This window comes from Pan paniscus, chromosome 12 (genome assembly GCF_029289425.2).
Source record: "Pan paniscus chromosome 12, NHGRI_mPanPan1-v2.0_pri, whole genome shotgun sequence".
Taxonomy (NCBI): Eukaryota; Metazoa; Chordata; class Mammalia; order Primates; family Hominidae; genus Pan; species Pan paniscus.
Genome location: NC_073261.2, coordinates 87,502,243 through 87,524,417, shown reverse-complemented (window position 1 = coordinate 87,524,417; position 22,175 = coordinate 87,502,243). Strand labels below are relative to the sequence as shown.

General features: G+C 44.5%; 1 protein-coding gene across 13 annotated transcripts in view; it reads left to right on the top strand.

The window, feature by feature from the left end:
- ARHGEF33 (Rho guanine nucleotide exchange factor 33) overlaps window positions 1-22,175 on the top strand; it is a 141,504-nt gene that overhangs the window by 54,788 nt on the left and 64,541 nt on the right. For 10 of the 13 annotated variants that reach the window (XM_034952980.2, XM_055108037.1, XM_024927643.5 and 7 more), the window contains 7 exons: window positions 6,629-6,761; window positions 8,800-8,883; window positions 10,011-10,094; window positions 12,533-12,681; window positions 13,668-13,832; window positions 15,474-16,281; window positions 21,633-21,772. In XM_034952980.2, the coding sequence (XP_034808871.1) occupies window positions 6,629-6,761; window positions 8,800-8,883; window positions 10,011-10,094; window positions 12,533-12,681; window positions 13,668-13,832; window positions 15,474-16,281; window positions 21,633-21,772 (1,563 nt within the window). The remainder of the gene's footprint in view (window positions 1-6,628; window positions 6,762-8,799; window positions 8,884-10,010; window positions 10,095-12,532; window positions 12,682-13,667; window positions 13,833-15,473; window positions 16,282-21,632; window positions 21,773-22,175) is intronic. The other 3 variants (XM_055108038.1, XM_034952975.2, XM_055108039.2) reach the window with 1 other exon arrangement.

Below are 22,175 nucleotides of genomic sequence, written 5' to 3'. Positions count from 1 at the left end.
TCCAGAGAGGAGGAACATTGCAGCCTTACATGGCAGAAGATCAGGAGAGAGCAGGAGAACCCACTCCCTCAGGCCCCTTTTGTAGTGGCAATAATCCATTCATAGTGCGGAGCTCTCACAACCTAAACACCCACCATAGGCTCCATCTCCCAGTACTGTTGCATTGGGGGTTAAGTTTCCAGCACATGAATTTTGGGGGACACATTTAGATCATAGCAATAGGGAACCCCTGGCAAGTGTTAAACTTAGATTTTCATCAATGTAAGAAAATGAGTATAGTCTCCTGGGCCTTCAGGGTCTCTAACATGTCTTTTAAAAACTTAAAGGGGGAACAAATGCTACAGTGAGGGAGGTGTTGGTCTCTGTTGCCATCTGCATGGAGTCCCCATGGGTCACAGGTCTCTTAGAAGCGCAAGAGAATGAATGTGTGGCAAACCGAAGCACTCAGTGGCCATTAGAGAAATGATACAGGGCTGATATAACTCTGGACCTGGGCCTTATTATTCATGTGGGTGATCTTATGGTACTGGGTAATGCATGGGTGTGTGTGTGTGTGTGTGTGTGTGTGCTCATAGGGTCTGCCACCTGTTGTAACAGCACGCTTTCCCAATGTCGCAACACTCCACCTATATCTGTTCATAGTCTAGATTTTTTTCTGTTTCCCTCTATGTTGAGAGAAAGCAGGAAGGAGGAAAGTAAGACTTGGTGAAAAAGATTAATGTAATGAATATATAATAATCCAGAAAAATTGAGGAAAAGGCCAATCCAAAAGAACGGAAAGTCTGGATTATGGACTACTGTGGACGTATGTGGCATTATTACTTTAAACATTCCATTGGGTAATATACACTGGTGGTTCATAAATTCTGAATCTACCCAGGGAAGCCCCTAATTATATTTTCTTGCTCCTTACCATCCCCCCAAATCTATTTGACTTGGTGGCTGCCAACAATACACTCAAAACACATGCTGCCCTCCTACCTAAATGACCGAGTGAGGCACTACTCCCTGACAAACCCACGAGTGGCCTATTTTCAAGAGTTATTTTACTACAAAACAGAGGTAAACCAAATATGAAGCAACAAGAACAGAAAGGCTAAGGTGACCCAGCTAAAGCTGTGACCATCTGGACTGGGCCTCACCTCTCAGATACTGCCTAGATTCTCAGCCATCCTTCCTTCCCTATCTGGCCGTTCCAGTTCCCCCTCCTTGACCCTCCCAGCTGCGCTGCAGGCCTCTGGAAGTCTCTATGGGCTCCAGCTGTCTTGCTGTTGCCAAAGACCTACTCAGTTTATGGGAATGAAATCTAAAGGCGGTGTACCCTTTGGTGTGGCTTTGCTTCCACATAGAAAATTCTAAGCCAGCAGCGTCTCTTCTTAGTCTGAAAATCTGGGGAGGCGGGGTAAGTCAGGGAAAAGAGAAAACTGTTTACTGTGGAAGGGAGTAGTAAGCAGCTGCTCTGCTAGGCACTTGATTCGTAACTTCACGAAATATTTAGCAGAACCCTGTGACCCCTACCTTACAGACGAAGGAACTAAGGCCCAGAGAAGCTTAAAGCCACAGAACCAATTAGTGCCAGGATTCAAACGCAAGCCTGCCCGACCCTGTAGTGTGTGCTCTTATACATCATACCACTTCCCCAAAGTCACTGGCTTCATTAACAGCAATGTGTAAAGTTTCTCAGAGAGCCAGAAGCATACAGTTGTCTCTTCCTATTTCAAAATTCAGTCTTCCCTCTTGAACAGCCTGTACGTTTTTACTTCAGATCTCAGTTGATTTGTTAAGTCTGCTAGATATGTTGTCTAGCCCTTGTTGCAAGCCTCCAGCAGGCGGGAGGTCATAGGGGAGAGACCAGACCCTGCAGAAGATTTGGGTAGATAAAGAGAAGGCCCTTATTGACTTGCTGCCACTTCCTATTTTTCTAAATTGTTCTCTTATGACCCATCACTGGGAGGAAGGAGTAGATCTCTCCCTCAAATCCTACGAGATTGAAAAATTAAAGCTATCATACAATCCTCTATGAAAGTAAGATCATAGTTATTTCAAGATATCTGCGATAATGCTATTCATGTTAGTTATTTGCTAGACTAACCTTTTTTCTTTGCATGGACCAAGCAGAGAAAAGCTTCAACCCCACCCTCTTCGTTAGTACTGAATATGAAGTCTCTGGTTCTGAGCTTGGTGGTACTGCCGTTTTCCTATTTTAGGGTTAGATTTTCATTATCCTCCTCCACTCATTATCTTTCTTCTTTAAAGCTTTCCTGAAACCTCTGTGTGTACTTTATTTCTTTCTTTATTTTTTTGAGGCAGGATCTCACTCTGTTGCCCAGACTGGAGTGCAGTGGCATTATCTCGGCTCACTGTAACCTCCACTTCCCGGGTTCAAGTGATTCTCCTGCCTCAGCCTCCTGAGTAGCTGAGATTACAGGCACACACCACCATGCCTAGCTAATTTTTATATTTTTAGTAGAGATTAGGTTTCACCATTTTGGTCAGGCTGGTCTCGAACTCCTGACCTCAAGTGATCTAGCCACCTCAGCCTCTCAAAGTGCTGGGATTACAGGTGTGAGCCACTGTGCCCAGCCTTTGTGTGTACTTTAAATAGACCAGCTGAAGGAAATACAAAGCAGAATGAGATTGTTCCTTTTCCCTATCGGCATTTTTCTCCATGCAAAGATGAAAATAAGCATATTAACATTTACTAACTTTCCCATCACAAACCACAAACCTTCAGCACTTTTTACCCCATTGGAAAGTAAGCTGGGATGCAAATAACCTCCACTGCAAGTACAACTTGACATTCAAGCCTGAGGTGGCCACATCTTCTCCAACCTATTAAATAAAACCTTAGGTTTTTCCTAAAGAAAAGTGAGTCACTCAAGAGCTTCCTCAGCCTGTTTGAAGCCAGCCGTGCCCCTGGCTGAAAGGGCTGGAAGTTGCAGGGGCACATTGCTGCTGGCTGAAACCTGGGCAGAACTTGAGGGCTATGATTCATTTGTTTGTTTTGTTTAGAGACAGGGTCTCTGTCTGTCGCCCAGGCTGGAGAAGGGTGCAGCGGCCCAGTCACAGCTCACTGCAGCCTCAAACTTCTGGGCTCAAGTGATCCTCCCACCTCAGCATCCCAGCTGGGATTACAGGCATGAGCCACCCTGTGCTCTTATACATCATACCACTAACAGCTACTTTTTCAGTTTATTATAAAGACGGTGTCTTGCTCTGTTGCCCAGGCTGTCATTTGTCGAAGGATCACAGAAGTTGGAGTTCTGGGCTTTTTGGCTCTGACTCACCTAGGTAGAGCCACAGCCTCAGGATCACAGTTCTGTCTGAACACTTATGGAGGGAGCAGTGATCAGCTCAGCAGGATTGTCAATTAGCCTTGTAAACTAAACTCCAGTGCTGTGTCCACCAAGAGCTCAACAAGCTTCGTGCTACAGATCACCACCAGGTGGCACACGTTTAATGATCATGCCCATCCAGGGTGGCGGGAACCTGCTACTGCCAAGCTCAGGAGTTATTTTGGCCTCATTCTGGGCTGACAAAAGCTAAGTTATTAACCTCAAACTATAACTGGATTTTTCTTTCTTGCTTTTAGTGTATTTCCCTCATTGATTAAGTACTATATTGTTAGGAGATAAAAACTTTGAAGGCTTTAGAAATAATAAACTACTAATGTTGCCAAAATTTCATCCCAGTAAGGAATAGGAAAAAAAAAAAGCTGAGCTCTGAATACTTCGTCTTCATGAAAAAGTTGCTTCTGGGCGTCAGGTCTGGCGCCAGGCAAAAGAGTGAAACAGGTTAAGTGTGGCTGTACTTGCCATCTTTCTCCCTTTGCTGTCTTTCTTCTGATCTCACACTCCTCCCTAATTTCAAATAATACCCTTGTTAAATTTTTTTAAAAGATTTAAAGCCCGTTTTCAATGTTTCGTATAGAATCCACTGTAGGTCATTGTTTTTCATGTAACTTATGTGCTTGCACAATACTTGATGGAGGCCTTAGCCTTCTCCAACCCCACCCTGAAATCTCAAACAGTCATCCCGGTGGGCAGTCCAGGAGGAGATTGGTACCAGCTCTCCCATTCTCCAAGTACATTGACCACAGTGTAGCAGAATGCAGCTCTCTAGAAAGAAAGGGAGAAGGAAGGAAGAAAGGGAAGGAGAGAGGGAGGGAGGGAGAGAGGAAGGGAGGAAGAAAGGGAGGGAGGGAGGGAGGGAGGGAGGGAGGGAGGGAGGGAGGGAGGGAGGGAGGGGAATGAAGGAAACCAAGACATTTTATATACATATATGGACAATTCTTCACAAAGTCAGATCTTCCCATGGTGCCCTAATATCTTCCAGGGTCACACCAGGACTATTACACAAAGTCATTTACAACCACTGGGTAGGAAGAAATCTTTTGCACCTAGATCTTTGGCTGGTGCAGCATTTTACACTTTCAGTACAATCAGTTGTGTTTTTCTCCATCAGGTTTATGGTCTTCTCCCAGTCAGTATACCCCCTAGCTACCCCTCCAAATTCCCCTCTGATCTGGACAGGGATTTCTTTGATCTCCTAAACCCACTGTTCCATTGTAAGCGCTCAGGTCAGGAGGCCTCTCCTCTTTTGTACCTGTAGGGGATCCAGGCACAGGAGGTGGAGGGAGTGGAAGATGGGAGTGGAAGTCTTCCTCATATCCTTTCACAGGGGGCTAGGTACCCTATTCTCGTGTTTGTGTGTCTCCTCTGAGCTACAGTCACAGAGGTCACTTTGCTTTGCTTGGAAATGAGTTGAAAAAAACCTCCTCTCGATCTGGCATCCTTCCTATTGTTCCAACAAAGGTTTGCTTGTTGGGAAAGCACCCCAGTTGTCCACGAGTTTACTCTCATTTGACCCTGGGGAAATATTCAAGTAAGTTCAGATCAACCAGACCATCTCTTTTCTGTTTGTTAAACTTGCGGTGCTGAAAGCATAAAGGAACCTACCTTAAGTCACCAAGTTAGAGCTCCAATCCTTGCTGTAACCCAAGAAAACTCTGCTTCTTTTTATTTTTTTCTTCCTCTTTTCTATAGGCCTCTAATCACATCACTCTTACCCAGCTAGTCCCCCTTCCTCTTCCTCCCATGATTCTCTATCTCTCCTCTCCACCCCACCCTTCTCTGACATCTCCCTTCTTCCCTTCCTTACTTCTGAAAAAGGGAAAAAAAAGAAAAAAGGAGGTACATTGCAAGATGGAGAAGAGAGGGATGGAAGGGTAGAAAAAGTGCTTTGTAAAATTCCAGGGAGTAGCAAGCCAGGCCTGGTCAGTAGCTGTGTTAGGCCGTTCTCACATTGCTATAAAGAATACCTGAGACTGGGTAATTTGTAAAGTAAAGAGGTTTAATTGGATCACGGTTCTGCAGGCTGTACAGGAAGCAAGATGCTGGCATCTGCTCAGCCTCTGAGGAGGCCTCAGGAAACTTACAATTATGGTGGAAGGCGAAGGGGAAGCAGGCATGTCACAGGGCGCAGCAGGAGCAAGACAGAGAGACGGGAGGCGCTACGCACTTTTAAACAGCCAGAATTCATGAGAACTCACTCACTATCACAATCACTTGGTGGGACAGTACCAAAAGGGATGGTGCTAAACCATTCACGAGAAATTCACCCTCATGATACAATCACCTCTCACCAAGCCCCACTTCCAACACTGGGGTTACATTTCAGTATGAGAGTTGGGCAGGGACACACATCCAAACTGTATTAATAGCCTACCCAGACAAGACTGTCCTGGCCCAGTATTCCTCTTAGAAACTAAAGAAAAGGAAAAAAGAAACCCTCTGATACCCTACAACTCCCTGAGCTTTTTAGTTGCCAACTTTAAACAAATTTTCCTACTTACCTAAATAGCAGTCTCCTACTGGTAGCTGAGAATGGTCATGTAGATGCCACCTCAGTGCTGCATCTACAACACTAATTAGAATAGACTATTTTGCACATCAAATAGGAATAGCTCTAAAACATTGAAAAAGGTATCCCTTAGAATTTCCACTGCGTGTCGTTTAAATGAGCATGTAAAAAGGTCTTTCAAGTGATGTGCTCTTTATTTATTTGTATTTTATTTATTTATTTATTTATTTATTTATTTATTTTGAGACAGAGTCTCGCTTTGTTACCCAGGCTGGGGTGAAGTGGCGTGATCTCAGCTCACTGCAACCTGTACCTCCCGGATTCAAGTGATTCTCCTGCCTTAGCCTCCCAAGTAGCTGGAATTACAGGTGCACGCCACCATGCCCAGCTAATTTTTGTATTTTTAGTAGAGATGGGGTTTCACCATGTTGGCCAGGCTGGTCTCGAACTCCTGACCTCAGGTGATCCGCCCAACTCCCAAAGTGCTGGGATTACAGGTGTGGCATGCCAGGCCTCTTTATTAGTTCAATACACACTTGTATAGAAGCCATTAGTAAAGGTTTTTGTTTTGTTTTGTTTTGTTTTTTTGTAGTCGGGATATCTGCTATTAGGTGTGCAATGAAAAACTTTAAAAAATCCTAAATGCAGGCCTGTGACTCACAGTATGTTGGATGGCTGGGAGAATGGGCCCTGCTGCATGTATTTTTGTAGGGTCCTTTCTTCTCTACACCTTGTTTGTGTGATTCCGTCTCTATTCTGTTTCAAGCCTCTTCCCTGGCTCTTTACGGTACCTCGTCCAGCAGCACCTGGATCTGCTTCACGCACTGCAGGAAAGGGTCCTGAAGTGGCCACGCCAAGGCGTTCTTGGAGATTTATTCCTTAAGTTAACAAATGACGAGGTAAGGTTTTTTCTGCCCCTCTATACATTTTACTTATACGGATTTGTGTCTCATTTGTCTACTTCTCTTAATAGAGAATCTAGAAGCAGTGAATTTCACAGCTAGAACCACTGAGATCTAGTCTAACTTTCTCATTCTACATACAGATCATGGAATGATTCAGAGAGATTTAAAAGCCCTGCTGAAATCACCCCGCTAGCTAGGTAGTTGGAGATGTGTGACTTTCAGAGCCCTAAGTTAGGTCTTCTGACTTCTAGTTCATAACTTTCCACTGTACTATAACTGCCTCCATTGAATACGCATGTGGATGTGTGTATGTATTGTGTGTGTGTTTTTATATAAATGTATGTATATGTATTTGTGGGCCGGGTGTGGTGGCTCGTGCCTGTAATCCCAACACTTTGGGAGGCTGAGGCAGGAGAATTGTTTGAACCCAGGACTTCAAAACTAGCTTGAGCGACACAGCAAGACCCTGTCTTTATTAAATTTAAAAAAAGTATATATACATTAAAACATGTATATATATGCATCTGTGTATATATATACACAAATATATATGCATCTGTGTATATATACACAAATATATATATACACACATGAGATATATACACACACATGCATATATATATACACATGAGAGTTTGTATATACATGTGTATTTTCACACACAATTTTCATTCCTTGGAGATTTTTTTAAAAATGTGATGGGTGGCTATTATCTTGAATTTTGCAATCTCTATAATATCCTACAAAGAAAATATGATCCAAGCCAGAGGCTGCAAACTCAAATGCCTACAGGGCCAGACAGTGGCATAAATGAGTGAAGTGAACACAGTATGGACTGGTGTGAAGTGTGAGCTGCAGTGGAGCAGCTGTGTTGTTCTACAAGGAATAGCTACTCAGCTTTATCCAATCATTATGGAGGAAAAAAGGACTAGAGTTGCCAGAGCTTCTGATATTTTAAGAAAAGCTGGAAATCCAGAATTTTGTGGGAAATTTTCTTATTTTTAAAAGACTGTGTGGGCTAATTAAAATTGGTCTGCAAGCCAGACTTTGCCTGAAATCAATTTCTGTGTATCAATTATGCTCAACTGTGGATAACAATACAAAGTTTACAAATTATTTTCTTCTACATACTAGAGTGCATATAATGTACTAATATCCTCTAATATCATTTTTACTCACTTGTGTTCAGTATGCTTCCTTTAGCTGAGAATTATTATAACTTTAGAAGCTGAGAATGATTTTCCTAAGGGGATAATGCATAGATAAATATGCAATTAGTGGAAATATGCAATTACTAGAAAATGTTGTGAACTACTGATCTGGATGACATGAAGTGGGATGGGCAGAGTCCCTCATCTGGACGTACATGATTGACTGAAATGAAACGGAATTACAAAAATAAAAGTTACATTTTTATTGTTAAATGACTAAAAAAATATATTTTCAACTTACATGAACCTCCCTCCTCCCTGGTTTCATTATTTCACTTTCTCTCATTAGGGAGGGGATGCTGAGTTTTGATTCCAAAGCGGTAGGAATGTTTACCTTAAAACCAAAATTTTTTTTAAGATACATTTTTTTTTTTTTGAGCTGGAGTCTCACTCTGTCCCCTAGGCTGGAGTGCAGTGGCGCAATCTCGGCTCACTGCAAGCTCTGCCTCCCGGGTTCATGCCATTCTCCTACCTCAGCCTCCTGAGTAGCTGAGATTAGAGGCACCTGCCATCATGCCTGGCTAATTTTTTGTATTTTAGTAGAGATGGGGTTTCACCGTGTTGCCCAGGCTGGTCTCGATCTCCTGAGCTCAGGCAATCCACCTGCCTTGGCCTCCCAAAGTGCTAGGATTACAGGCATGAGCCACCGCGCCCGATCTAAGATTAATTTTTTAAAGCCTCAAAATATATAAAATGAAGAACATATTAAATGAATAAGATAATCTCTGCAAAGTACTCTTCTTTTACATATATGACTCTATAAAAATATTATAGATCCTGTTTTCAGGTTCTTACCATGCATTTTTGTGTTTGTTTTAAAGAATAATTTCTTGGATTATTATGTTGCCTACCTAAGGGACCTGCCTGAGTGCATCTCATTGGTTCATGTTGTAGTCCTGAAAGAGGTGAGTTAACGCCATATATATGCTATCCTTCATCTGCACATGGCATCATATGATGTTGCTCATCCACCCAGTCAATACAGCGCATGCACTGTGCTTTCTAGGCTGGGGAATGGCCTGAACACAGCCACTAATACCACTACCTGACATTAAAGGAACTCACTTGAGGATCAGTGCCATTGTGTTGGTCCTCTCCCTGCCTTACTGACCCTCTGTTCCATTCCATTGGAACTATAGACAAACTATAGTTCTATAATGGGCATTCTATGCAGAGATCTCCAGGCTGCAGCTTACATGCTGTATGTGGTGGGTTTTTTTCCAGTCTCAGAAGATGTGAATCTGAATATTAAACTTCAGTCATCCTTTGTCAGTTTATAAGATAAGGTGGCTCTAGTCATGTTGCTTGAAGTATTGCTACTGCAATGATACATTAGGTGCTCAGTAAGCACATACACATCTATAACAACTTAGTTATTTCAGATCAATAGGAAAAAACAGTATCAGAAGCCCCAACACTAACAGTTAATCAAATTTCACAAGAGATGAGAGGTTCTGTCTTACTAAGTTTCTACTTCAACCCCCCACTACTCCCAACCCAGTATAATGCCTACCATGTTAGCTTTCAGCAAATATCTGGGAAAGAGAAGAGAAGGAAAAGGAAGGGACACAGAGAAAGTGCAGCATGTTTTCTGCGGCCAGGCCAGCTAACTAGGTTCTAATGACACTCCCTTTTCCATTGTCCTGAAGCGCCAAGTCTCCCTTAGAGCCTGTTACTACACCATTGTCATGATTACTTGCTGGAGAGTCTTAATGAATTAATTCAGCTAAAATATAGTTCATTGAGTGCCCGCTTCTGTCTGGAACTGCGCTGAGTGGAAGGAGAGGGTAGTTTGGAAATTTGGGTGGATTCAAAATAAGTATATGATATGCTCCCTGAGGGAGAAGAGCTGTCTCCTAGGGCATGTCCCTGAACATGTGGCCTCTCCTATGAGAGATCAATGCTCTATGACAATCTCTGGGAAGAAAATGCTCTGGGAGGAAACCCTTCCTACCCTGGTGGGACTGATTCGAGGTTCTGCTGCCACAGCTGGAGGAACACTGAAGAGTAACTTGACCTTTCTTTCATTCAGGGTGATGAAGAGATTAAGTCTGACATCTACACGTTGTTTTTTCACATAGTCCAGCGCATCCCTGAATATCTGATACATCTGCAGGTAGGCATGGGTGGGAAAGCCACCAAACTGATTTGCATGCTAAATAATTATTGGTTTTGGCTCCCAACTGAGAAATACTGTAAAGCCTCAAGAATCATTAATATTTCTAAGAAGTGTTTATTTAGATTGTTATGATTACCTGATAACCCATAATACCCTGTGGTATGAGCTAAAACCTTTTTTTTTTTTTTTTTGAAACAGAGTCTTGCTCTGTCACCCAGGCTGGAGTACAGTGGTGTGATCTAGGCTCACTGCAACCTCTGCCTCCTGGGTTCAAGTGACTCTTCTGCGTCAGCCTCCCGAGTAGCTGGGACTACAGGCATGTGCCACCATGCCCAGCTAATTTTTGTATTTTTAGTAGAGATGGGGTTTCACCATGTTGGCCAGGCTGGTCTTGAACTCCTGACCTCAAGTGATCTGCCCGCCTCAGCCTCCCAAAGTGGTGGGATTACAGGTGTGAGCCGCTGCAGCCAGCCTAAAATCTTTATTTCTAAAAATTTTCAGCTCATGATGCTTACCTCTGAAGTTCTATCTTTACTTACCAGCAACTTCCACCTCAGCTGATCCAGGATCTTTCTAGAACCACTCCTGCTAGATTCTAAGCACCTCATCCAGTTCTTTCCATTTTGGTTTTTACGGCTATCTAAATGCCGCCACCTGACATCTAAATATCCATCTAACCTGTTCACTTAACTGCTATCCTGACTACTTTCTTTTGGCATGGGTCCAAGGTTCTACCATGCCATGCTTAAGCTTTATGTCACAGAAGAGGCATGAAGATGATGAGCTGATGTCTTCACATCAATTTCCTGCAGGACTTGTGATATCCTGGAGGAAGAAGAGTTGAAAGAGAGGTTCACTAACCCCCACCAGACCCTCTTCTTCCCACCACCCACCTGTTCTGGTTTAATTGCTGACTGATCTTCTTAAGTAATTCAATGAAAGCATCTTAGAAATGCTTGGGATTAATTTCAGGTAGAAGTAGTCCAGTAGTCCAGTATCAAAGTATCAATATTGAAAAGACTTTTTTTTTTTTTTTTTTTTTTGAGACAGGGTCTGGCTCTGTTGCTCAGGCTGGAGTGCAGTGGTGTGATCTTGGCTTGATCTTGGCTCACTGCAGCATCAACCTCCCAGGCTCAAGCAATGCTCCCACCTCGGCCTCCTGAGTAGTTGAGACTACAGGCGCTTGCCACCATGCCTGGCTTATTTATTTATTTATTTATTTTTATTTTTTGAGATGGAGTCTCACTCTGTCGCCCAGGCTGGAGTGCAGTGGCACGATCTCAGCTCACTGCAACCTCCGCCTCCCGGGTTCATGCCATTTTCCTGCTTCAGCCTCCGGAGTAGCTGGGACTACAGGCGCCCACCACCACACCCGGCTAATTTTTGTGTTTTTAGTGGAGATGGGGTTTCACCGTGTTAGCCAGGATGGTCTCGATCTCCTGGTGATCTGCCCGCCTCACCTCCCAAAGTGCTGGGATTACAGGTGTGAGCCACCACCCGTGCCCTGAAAAGACTTTCAATTGTATATAGCTTTAGATCCTAAAAGCATTTTCTCACAATAATGATCTTACTTAATCCTTTCAACAATCCCATGAAATAGGTATTATTGTTGTCATGTTTTACAAGAGAAAATGCAAGGCCAAATAAGTTAACAATTTATCCAAGTTAACACACCTAGTAGGTAAAAAAAACTAGGACTGAAACCCAGGTTTTGCAAATAGTAGAATATGGCAAACAAGCCCTGGTTCTACTCTCTGACTTGAGTTCAAATCTTGCCTCCATTATTTACTAGATGTGTGACCTGATGAAGATCATTTACCTTCTTCGTACCTCGATTTCCTTACTTGTTAAATGGAGTTTATAATGGTACCTATTTAAGCATGTTGCGGTAACAATTAAATGAGATAATATACATAAAGGGCTTACTACCTGGCAATAGGAAGTACTCGATACATTTTAGCTTTCCCAAATCCAAGTCCTAGGCATGTTCCACTACAGCACAGCGGGGAATGTAACAGAAGGGGCCACCAGGCTTGATCATAAACATCCCCCTCCCTCGCCTGCCTTGATGCCTGACGTTCTCATCATTGGTCTGGTTCTTTTGAGTTAAGGCACTACTTATAGACAGTAATTGTTAGAATGCCGCTATTATTTCAGAGGTCCAATTAGGAGATGCTTCTAACTTTTCAGATGAAATTATTTTATGTTCACATTCAACTCAAACAGGTACGATAGTGACTTATTTTCCGTTGGTATGATAGAGAGCAGCCAGTTTGACCTTTCAGCGTATAATTAGATGGGGGTCATGTGTATTGTTCATTGTTTTGATTAAATGGCTATGAATCTCCCACAATAGATCAAGGTGAGGTGCAGAAGAGAAAAAACAAATTTTCATGCTGATTATGCAATGCTACTTCCTTTTCCCCTCCATCCAGAACGTCCTGAAGTTCACAGAGCAGGAGCACCCTGACTATTATCTACTACTGGTGTGTGTCCAGCGCCTCCGAGTATTTATCTCACACTACACCCTGCTGTTTCAATGCAATGAAGATTTGCTTATTCAGAAACGGAAAAAGCTCAAGAAGTAAGGTTCTGATGGTGTGGTCTAGAGGGTTGAAGACCAGTTACTATGGGTGTCTTTCACAAGTAACCACGTTGTGTGTTAAGTACCTGAAATGCAGTGGTGGGAGGTAGAAGGAAAGAGAGAAGGGGAGAGAAAGAGCTAGTCAGACTGGTTATAGGAGCAAGACACTGACTACCCAGTGGAAATTATTTTAGCAAAAAAAACACTTCACTCTACTGCTTACATAGACCCCCTCTCATCCCATGTTGCTAACCACCTCAAAAATAGTTCAACTGCCCTAAACTTGCCTGGTTCAAAACTGCAGTTAAAAGGCCACAACATAGTTTTCTTTATTAATTCAACAGATATTTATTGAGCACCTATTGTGTGTCAGGCACTGTTCCATGCACTGAATATAGTGAAAGGAACAAAATGGCCCCAACCAAATCTTTGCCACATGGAGTTTCCTTTTTAGAGTTGGACAGTGAACAAATAAATAAGATGGTGATATGTGATATGGATAAAAATAAAGCAAATAAGGGAGAGGAATTTCAGATAGGTTTTATATTAGGGAGAAATAGGAAGCGTGGATTAAGGAGGATCTGAGCTTCGGAGGGAACAGAAGCAACCCACAGCACAGCTTCCTAATGACCTGGATTTCCTTCAATTTCATCCCAACTCCTGTGGAGGAAAACAACCATTTCTGTGGAAGCCGCAGACCAGAAAAAGATGCTGTCTCCCAGGCCAGGGTTCCTGTTATGGAAGCTGTCTATCCATACCCCCAACCCCTTCCCCCAAGCTCTTTTCAGCCAGTGAATCAGCTTCCCTAGTCCTGCCAGCTTGCACCCTATTAAGCAAAGCAACTTAGTTTGCAAAGGCCCCTGGAGATAGAGGCCTTCACAGCAAACTTTATCTGAGACATCTCTCTATCTTTTTTGGCATAATACGTGTTCAGAGAGCCAGTTTGCCACTGTACAACCTGAGAACTGTTACTTCCATTCTGTTAGGTCATCCATGGCGAAGCTGTACAAAGGGCTGGCTTCCCAGTGTGCCAATGCTGGGCAAGATGCTTCCCCCACTGCAGGTCCTGAGGCTGTCCGTGACACTGGGATCCACTCAGAAGAGTTGCTGCAACCCTACCCTTCTGCTCCCAGTTCTGGCCCTGCCGTCACGTAAGCACCTGTTGCTGTGGCAAGGTTAATGCCAATGCCTTTGGGACCCAGCCAGTCTGTGCGGGTTAGCAGGGCAGCCTAGATTCCTCCATCCCCTTTCCCCATCAGGCTTATATGTGCCAACCAAGCAGCCAACCCGATTCTTGGGTCCCAGAGGAAGGCACTAATGTTAAGGGACAGGTGTAGAAAGTGGGAAGAGAGGCAGAAAGTAGATATTTACTTCATGGATCACTTCAACTCTTGAGGCAGTTACAAAACTTCATCTTCTTTGAAATGCAACAAATAGAGCCAAAATATGAAACCCCTAGAGATTATACCCAGACTCAACAATATGGCTGCCACTGCACTCTGCGTATGGAAAGTAAAACCCCCAATCTTTCTTCCAAGTTAAAAGAGAATTCAAATGAGGTCAATATTTTGTTTCACTCTTTCACATGTTAACGTGAGACCTAATTTTCATTTTCAGACCACCAGAGTAAGATATTGGTTTTAGCATTTATATTTGCATTGTTTTTATTTTTTTTGAGACCGAGGTACAACGGCATGATCTCAGCTCACTGCAACCTCCGCCTCCCAGGTTCAAGGGATTCTCCTGCCTCAGCCTCCCGACTAGCTGGGATTACAGGCGCCTGCCACCATGCCCGGCTAATTTTTGTACTTAGTAGAGACAGGGTTTTACCATGTTGGCCAGGCTGCCACCATGCCCGGCTAATTTTTGTACTTTTAGTAGAGACGGGGTTTTACCATGTTGGCCAGGCTGGTCTCAAACTCCTGACCTCAGGCGATCCGTCTGCCTCGGCCTCCCAAAGTCTTTATGCATTTTTGTGGTAGAATTAAAATATGAATACATAAACTAGCAGAATAACCACTTCTGGTCAGTGTCCACTTACATCTGTCAATTTAAGTCCAGAACAACTGGACATCCCATCTGATGGTACCCTATCCTAGTTTGTAAACTGTGTAAATTATCCATTACCCATGACTCCAAAACCAAAAACCCTCCATGAAATTGGGCATATCGAGTGACAGCTTTTACATGTTGGTAATTCTTTGTGGGTGGAAGTTTGAGATTAATTATATAGCATGCTTTACAGTGACAAGGAATATTTTAAAATTTTTATTATGAAAATTTCAAATTTACATAGAAGAGTTCAGTGAACTCCACATGCCCTCATCCAGATTCAACAGTTATCAAGATCATGCCACGTTTACTTTATCTAGGAACGTAATTTGTTTCTGAGTGTGAAGATCCACAAGTCGAACAGAAGTTGAGTTTTCCATTATTTCGTATGACTCTGCTAGGGCAAGCAAGGGAGAGAAGAGAGTTGAAGGTGTGCCTTGGAGCACCGCAGGTGGTGAGGAGGGTCAGGGCTTCCACGCGGGGTGATGACAGTCCCTGGCCCGCAGGCCATTTCCCAGAAGCTCAGACAATACCTTCGGGCCTCCGCTCGACGGACTGCCTTGTCCACTCTCCGCCTGGGAACGGGGGTTCGTGGGAGCGCCTTAGTGGAAGTTTGTGGAGCTCGGGAGGTGGCATGCACAGGCGCCTCGGAGCGCGGCCCCGAGGGGCGCCGGCAGGCGAGAGGCCTGCACTAACCGGCCGTAAGCACAGCTCTTTTGTACTCTGTTTTCCCCCTAAAGACATCTGATGCCCCCAGTGAAGAAAAGCCAACAGCAGCAAAGCCTGATGGAGAGCATGCAGCCCGGGAAGCCCAGTGACTGGGAGCTGGAGGGCAGGAAGCACGAGCGGCCCGAGAGCCTTCTGGCACCGACGCAGTTCTGCGCGGCCGAGCAGGACGTGAAGGCGCTGGCCGGGCCCCTGCAGGCCATCCCGGAGATGGACTTCGAGCCCTCTCCGGCGGAGCCGCTGGGCAACGTGGAGCGCTCCCTGCGCGCCCCGGCCGAGCTCCTGCCCGATGCCCGCGGCTTCGTGCCCGCGGCCTACGAAGAGTTCGAGTACGGCGGCGAGATCTTCGCGCTGCCCGCGCCCTACGACGAGGAGCCGTTCCAGGCTCCGGCCCTCTTCGAGAACTGCTCGCCCGCCTCCTCCGAGTCCAGCCTGGACATCTGCTTCCTGCGGCCCGTCAGCTTCGCCATGGAGGCCGAGCGGCCGGAGCACCCGCTGCAGCCGCTGCCCAAGAGCGCTACGTCGCCGGCGGGCAGCAGCAGCGCCTACAAGCTGGAGGCGGCGGCGCAGGCGCACGGCAAGGCCAAGCCGCTGAGCCGCTCTCTCAAAGAGTTCCCGCGTGCGCCGCCAGCCGACGGCGTGGCCCCACGCCTCTACAGCACGCGCAGCAGCAGCGGCGGCCGCGCGCCCATCAAGGCCGAGCGCGCCGCGCAGCCGCACGGCCCGGCCGCCGCCGCCGTCGCCGCCCGCGGCGCACCCAGGACCTTCTTCCCCCAACAGAGGTCCCAAAGCGAAAAACAGACCTATTTGGAAGTAAGGAGGGTAAAGTAAAACCGAACCGAAACCCACAGCGTCGACGGCCCCAGGCCTAGATCTGCAGGAAGCATCCCGAGTTTTCCTAGCGTGGAGGGGAGCGGGGCCGGGCCAGGCTAGGGGGCGGCTGCGCGAGCCGTCGGCGGGTGGAGGTGGAGGGAGAGCAGGGGCAGCCCCCGCGCCCTGCGAGCTGTAGGCTGCTGGGCCCTGGAAGGCGAGTGGCAGCGCCTGTTCTCCAGTACCAGGACCCAAAGAGCTTGCCTCATATGGTACACGAGGGATGGCAGAGGTAGCAGAGAAGCCCGCCACTCTTTAGACCTGATTAACACATACGCATTTAGGGAGTTATGGGTAATCTCTTCCTGCTTATGTGAAGAGTTGCACTTTTTTCAGAGCCCCGCACGCAGGTCCCGGGCCAGTGTGTTTCTTCTGTCTGTGAGGTGTCGTTTCTATGTTGAGAATATGGAACACGGTGCGCCAGCCTACTCCACTTCCTCCCGGCAGCATTCTTGCTTGTAGCTAGGGAGGAGGCAAGTTGCCCTAGCTCAAGGTAGACTCGCTGCGCAATTTGCTGCAAAGCCAGCTTTATTTCTGCTTGCTTTTCTTTTGACTGGAAAAGAGTGTCCTATTAATTTGCAAACTCTATTGGGACAGGGACATCCCAAAATAGAAACCTTCTTTGGCCTCAGTGAATGTTGAGGTATTCTGATGGCCAACCCCTGTGTCTGCAGGTCTACAGGTGTTTGATATTTTGGTGTCTAATTGTGGTGTCTGCAAGCCTGGAGGGCATTTAAAGAGGTCTTTAAATACTTATCCATGAAGTGCTAATAGTTTCTGAGCAAATAATTGCTCTGATCTGATTAAGCAGAGCATAAGTAACATGATAGCTCTGACCTGTGCGAGCACCCTTCCGTTCCAACTATTCTCATTTTCGAATGGAAACAGTGATGACACTTACTTTTCTCATTCATTAATTTTTCAGCAAACACTGAGTTCTTGTCTTGTACCAGGCTCTGTGCTAATTGCTGAAAATTCAGAAATAAACCAGTCTCTATCCTCCGGGACCACTGGCTTAGTACAGGAAGGAGACACAGGAACACAGAATTATGTAATAAACTGTGGGAGCACATGGGAGGGATATTTAAAACCTTTGGGGTCATGGTGGTCAGAGAAGGCCTCCTAGATAAGTTGAATGTCCGAATTAGATTGTAAAAGCTGCCTAGAAGTTGGCTAGGGGAAGAGTGAGGTAGGGAAGCATGAGAAAAGCATGGTGATGCCTTTTCTCTGGCATACTGTGCCATGTCAAAGTGGTGGAAATTAGGCCAGAGGAATAGGAAGGGGCGGGATCATGAAGAGCCTTGGAGCTTGCTGCCCACCTGCACTCCAGCAGTGAAAGTCTGTGTCTGGTCCCTGCAGAGGACAAAAACATGTAATAGTGTGCTCAGCTAAAGCTGCTGAGGTTCCCTGGGGTTCTCAGATTTTCCTCTAGCTCTGATTTTCAACTCCAAGCTTTGTAAAATTCGATTAGGCAGAATTTCTTGGAGAAATCAATCTTAGGCATGTGTCAGAGTTTAGAAGTTTATTGAAAGGGGAAGTAAATGGAAATTATAGTGCCAATTCAGTGTGACTTGGGATAAGCAGAGGTTTACATACAGAACCTTCTAACTAGTATAGTCTGTACTGTAAAGAACTTTTATTTCATATGTAATAACAATGTCCTTTTGTAGTTGATTTGTGAAAAATTTGGGGTTCAACAATTGTAAGGCAAAAACCATTAATCAGAAATATATCTGAGAAGCAAACAATGAGTAATATATTTGTGGCTGTTTACCAGACATACCAAATAACAATAACAATGTATCAGGAACCGTTAATTGCACATACTGGCCAGCAAGTTTCATCTCCTAACAGTGTAAGACATGCGTCAAGTCAGTTCAAAATGAGATACCAAGGAAATTGCAAATGGAAGTCAGTTAAAAGAGGCATTTTCTCTAGCAATATCATTAAAATTTTCAAGCATGCAAAGTTCCCAATACTTATTTCTGTTTCTGGACACAATTTTTCTTTCTAAAAACTTAAAAGGCCTTGGTTGTGGCCAGGTGCGGTGGCTCATGCCTGTAATCCTAGCACTTTGGGAGGCCGAGGTGGGCGGATCATGAGGTCAGGAGATCGAGACCATCCTGGTTAACACGGTGAAACCCCGTCTCTACTAAAAATACAAAAAAAAAAAAAAAAAAATTAGCCGGGCATGGTGGTGAGCGCCTGTAGTCCCAGCTACTCAGGAGGCTGAGGCGAGAGAATGGCGTGAACCCGGGAGGTGGAGCTTGCAGGGAGCCGAGATCGCATCACTGCACTCCAGCCTGGGAGAAAGTGTGAGACTCCGTCTCAAAAAAAAAAAAAAGGCCCTGGTTATTAGGAGTCCTAGAGAGAGGTAGCATGCAGAGTGCAGGTGGGCAGAGACCATGTGGGTATACATATGTGCATGGGCATGTATGTGCATGTCTGCATGTCTAAGTATATATATGCATGTTTGTGTGTGTTGGAGGTGATGGTGGAATGGTGTTTTAGTTGCAAAAGATAAACCCCTCAAAAGCTCTATCCTTAAAGGTATCAACTCTTTGCTTTTGAGATGTGCAAAACTCCTAGTGTTTCATCCCTTTAAATACTCTGTATATCTTTCGCCCAGCAGAGCTAGCCGAGACCTAGTCTTTAGTGTTTTGTCTCTTTTAGAGTCAAGAAAGAAGATGGTATGCTCTAGTGAGAACATGTGACTGTCAGGAGCTCTAGGTTCTAGTCCTGGCTCTGCTGCCCAGTAGCTGTGTGCTTTTGGACAAGTCACTTGGCTTCTCTGTGCCTCCAGTTGTCTCAAAATAAAACAACCTATCTCACAGGGTTGTTGGGAGGATCAGGCCAAAGAAGATACAGTTTTTGAGTAGGCTTTATAAAGTATGAAATGCTATTGAGATCATGGTTCCATAGAACGATTTTCCTTAAACCATTAATAGATTTAGTCACTAAATAGTCTCTAAAAGCCCATTTCTCAAAATATGGGGGTATTAGCAAATGCATTGCCTGGGAACTTGTTATAGATGCAGAATTTGCACCCCAGACCTACTGAATCAGAATTTAGGATCATTTGCGGGTGATTGATATAAACATTAAGTGTAGGTGGGCAGAAGCATGCCTTAAGTCAGTGGTCCCCGACTTTTTTGGCACCAGGGACCAGTTTTGGGAAAGGCAATTTTTCCACAGACTGCGGAGGGGGAGGTGGTTTCAAGATGATTCAAGTGCATTACAATTTATTGTGTACTTTATTTCTATTATTATTATGTTGTAATATATAATGAAATAATTATACAACTCACCATAATCTAGGATCAGTGGGAGCCCTGAGTTTGTTTTCCTGCAACTAGACGGTCCCATCTGGGGGTGATGGGTGAGAGTGACACCTGAAGTGTGTCACTTATGTCCAATCTACTCTGTAATCTCATTTTGGTTGCTGTCACTGCAGAAAACCCTGCTTCACAAAGATGGGATGCTGGAAATGGAAGCAGGCTTTTCAGTGCTTTGTGGCAGTCTCATGATATTCTGCCTTGACTTTAATCCAGAACGTATGGAGATTTGAAATTATCTCAAACCTCCTTTTAAGGCCACCAGATGCAGCTGTACCATTGAAGTTCATCAACTCACTTGCCACTGTAAAGACTGCCACTAGATGCAGCTTAATTGTCACTTGCCACTTACTGATAGGGTTTTGATATGAGTCTGCAAGCAATTGATTTATTATGGTCTCTGTGCAGTCTAACCTCTCTGCTAATGTTAATCTGTATTTGCAGTCACTCCCCAGCATTAGCATCATTGTCTCAGCTCCACCTCAGATCATCAGGTATTAGATTCTCACAAGGAGTGCGCAACCTAGATCCTTTGCATGTGCATTTCACAATAGGGTTTGTGCACCTATGAAAATCTAATGCCACTGCTGATCTGACAGAAGGTGGAGCTCAGGCAGTAATGCAGGCAATGGGGAGCGGCTATAAATACAGATGAAGCTTCGCTTGCTCACCCACCCCACTGCTCACCTTCTGCTGTGTGGCCCAGTTCCTAACAGGTCACAGACTAGTACTGGGAGTTGGGGAACCCTCCCTTAAATCATTCATTTTCAAATCTAAGTGTGCGTAAGGATTACCTAGGCCTAACTGCAGAGATTCTGATTCAGAAAGTCTGGGATGGGTCTCAAGAAGCTACATTTTAAATAAAGGCCCAACCTGATCCTGTAGTCACAGGACCGCACTTTAAGAAACACTGCATGTCTAGCTCCATGGTCTAGTTATGAATCTTAGTAGAATCTCAGAGAATTTCTGTATCTGCAACCCCCAGTTCTCAAAGTCAGACCCATATGTTTCCCGAAAAAAAAAAATCCACCCTCACACTTTGCTTCTCTGTCAGCAAGCAGTCACCTATCTAATTCATGAGACTTTTAGGGCATCATTGGTGTGGTTTTTGCTTTGACTTCTTGGGGTTCTCTAAAGGTTATTCAAAATTCAGCAGCTGTTTTTAAAGTTGCTCTTAAATTATAGTCACCTCAAGGTAAATACTTTGTTCATATGGAATATAAACATGTATATAAGTGCATATCTGGCTTGTATGCATATAAATATACATGCACTTCTATGTAGCACATCTCACACTTAGAAAAAACTAGAGAGGTCACAAAAGATACAGCCTTATTTTTAACTTATTTTACTTTATACTCCAAATAGCAGGGGTTAAGAATTGTAAAAACTGTATTACAGGCATATTTTCAGGTTGAAAGTATTAGTTGACATTTACTTCTAAACAGGTCTGACTTCTCAAAAATGCCTTCCCTCAATTATGCTTAAAATGGAGAGTTAGGAACATGAGTTTAAAACTAGCATTACAAGTAAGGAACATCCTTATTTTGTAGAAAGAGAAACACCTGGAGATAAGAGGGGACTGCTACTGGTTTTCTAGCACGACAGTGTTTGTGTCAAAAAGAATTTATTCACTCGTGGAGGACGTTCTTGCAGAGTCTTCTTTTAAAGTCCACTTTTTAAACATTAGCTAATGTTCTTTATTTCCTTATCTTTAATTATTGTTATATATTACACTAGACTATTTGCCTTGATACATAGAAAATACTACACTCAGCAGGAAATTATCCTCTTTTCGCCTGCTGGTTTCTTCATTAGCCTAGGTTTGCTTTAGTTGGGATTGGGTGCCCACTGGTAGTGTTTTGGCATGGGAGAGGAAAGTCACAACACTACAAAATTGTCCCATAGTCAGGATCCATAATAACGTTGGAAGGAGTAAAGAAAAAAATCCCTCTTTTTTGTTTCCAGGAGATGCATTTAGAAGATACTACCAGATTCTGTCCCAAAGAAGAAAGAGAAAGTGAACAAACGTCTTTCAGCGATCAAAATCCCAGGCAAGACCAGAAGGGGGGCTTTCGCAGCTCCTTCCGCAAGCTCTTTAAAAAGAAGTGAGTAGCCCTTAGACAAGACAGCATTGTAACTCATTTCCCTTTGGGCTAAATCTTGAGGTTTTAACAATAATAAGTATCAAGTAGCCTGGTCTCACACAACTGCTTCAAGTACAGTGCCTGCACCCAGTAGCCACAGTTCCGGCGGGGTGAAGATGTTTCTCATTGTAATATCCCAGAGTAGAAGCAAACTCAGCTCTCTGCCCTGCCTCTTCTGTCTTTTATCCCTCCTTCCTTGTTCCCAGAGTCATGTGTCTTGAGAGGAGTGGGCAGAGGTGGTTCCCTTGAGAAATGAGCTGGTGACAGTCAAAGCCCTTTTAGACTGGGAGGAGTGGGATCCACTATTGGGGTTGGGTGTCATGGGTGCTCCATCAGATCTCCCCATCTGTGGAAAGTTTTCTAA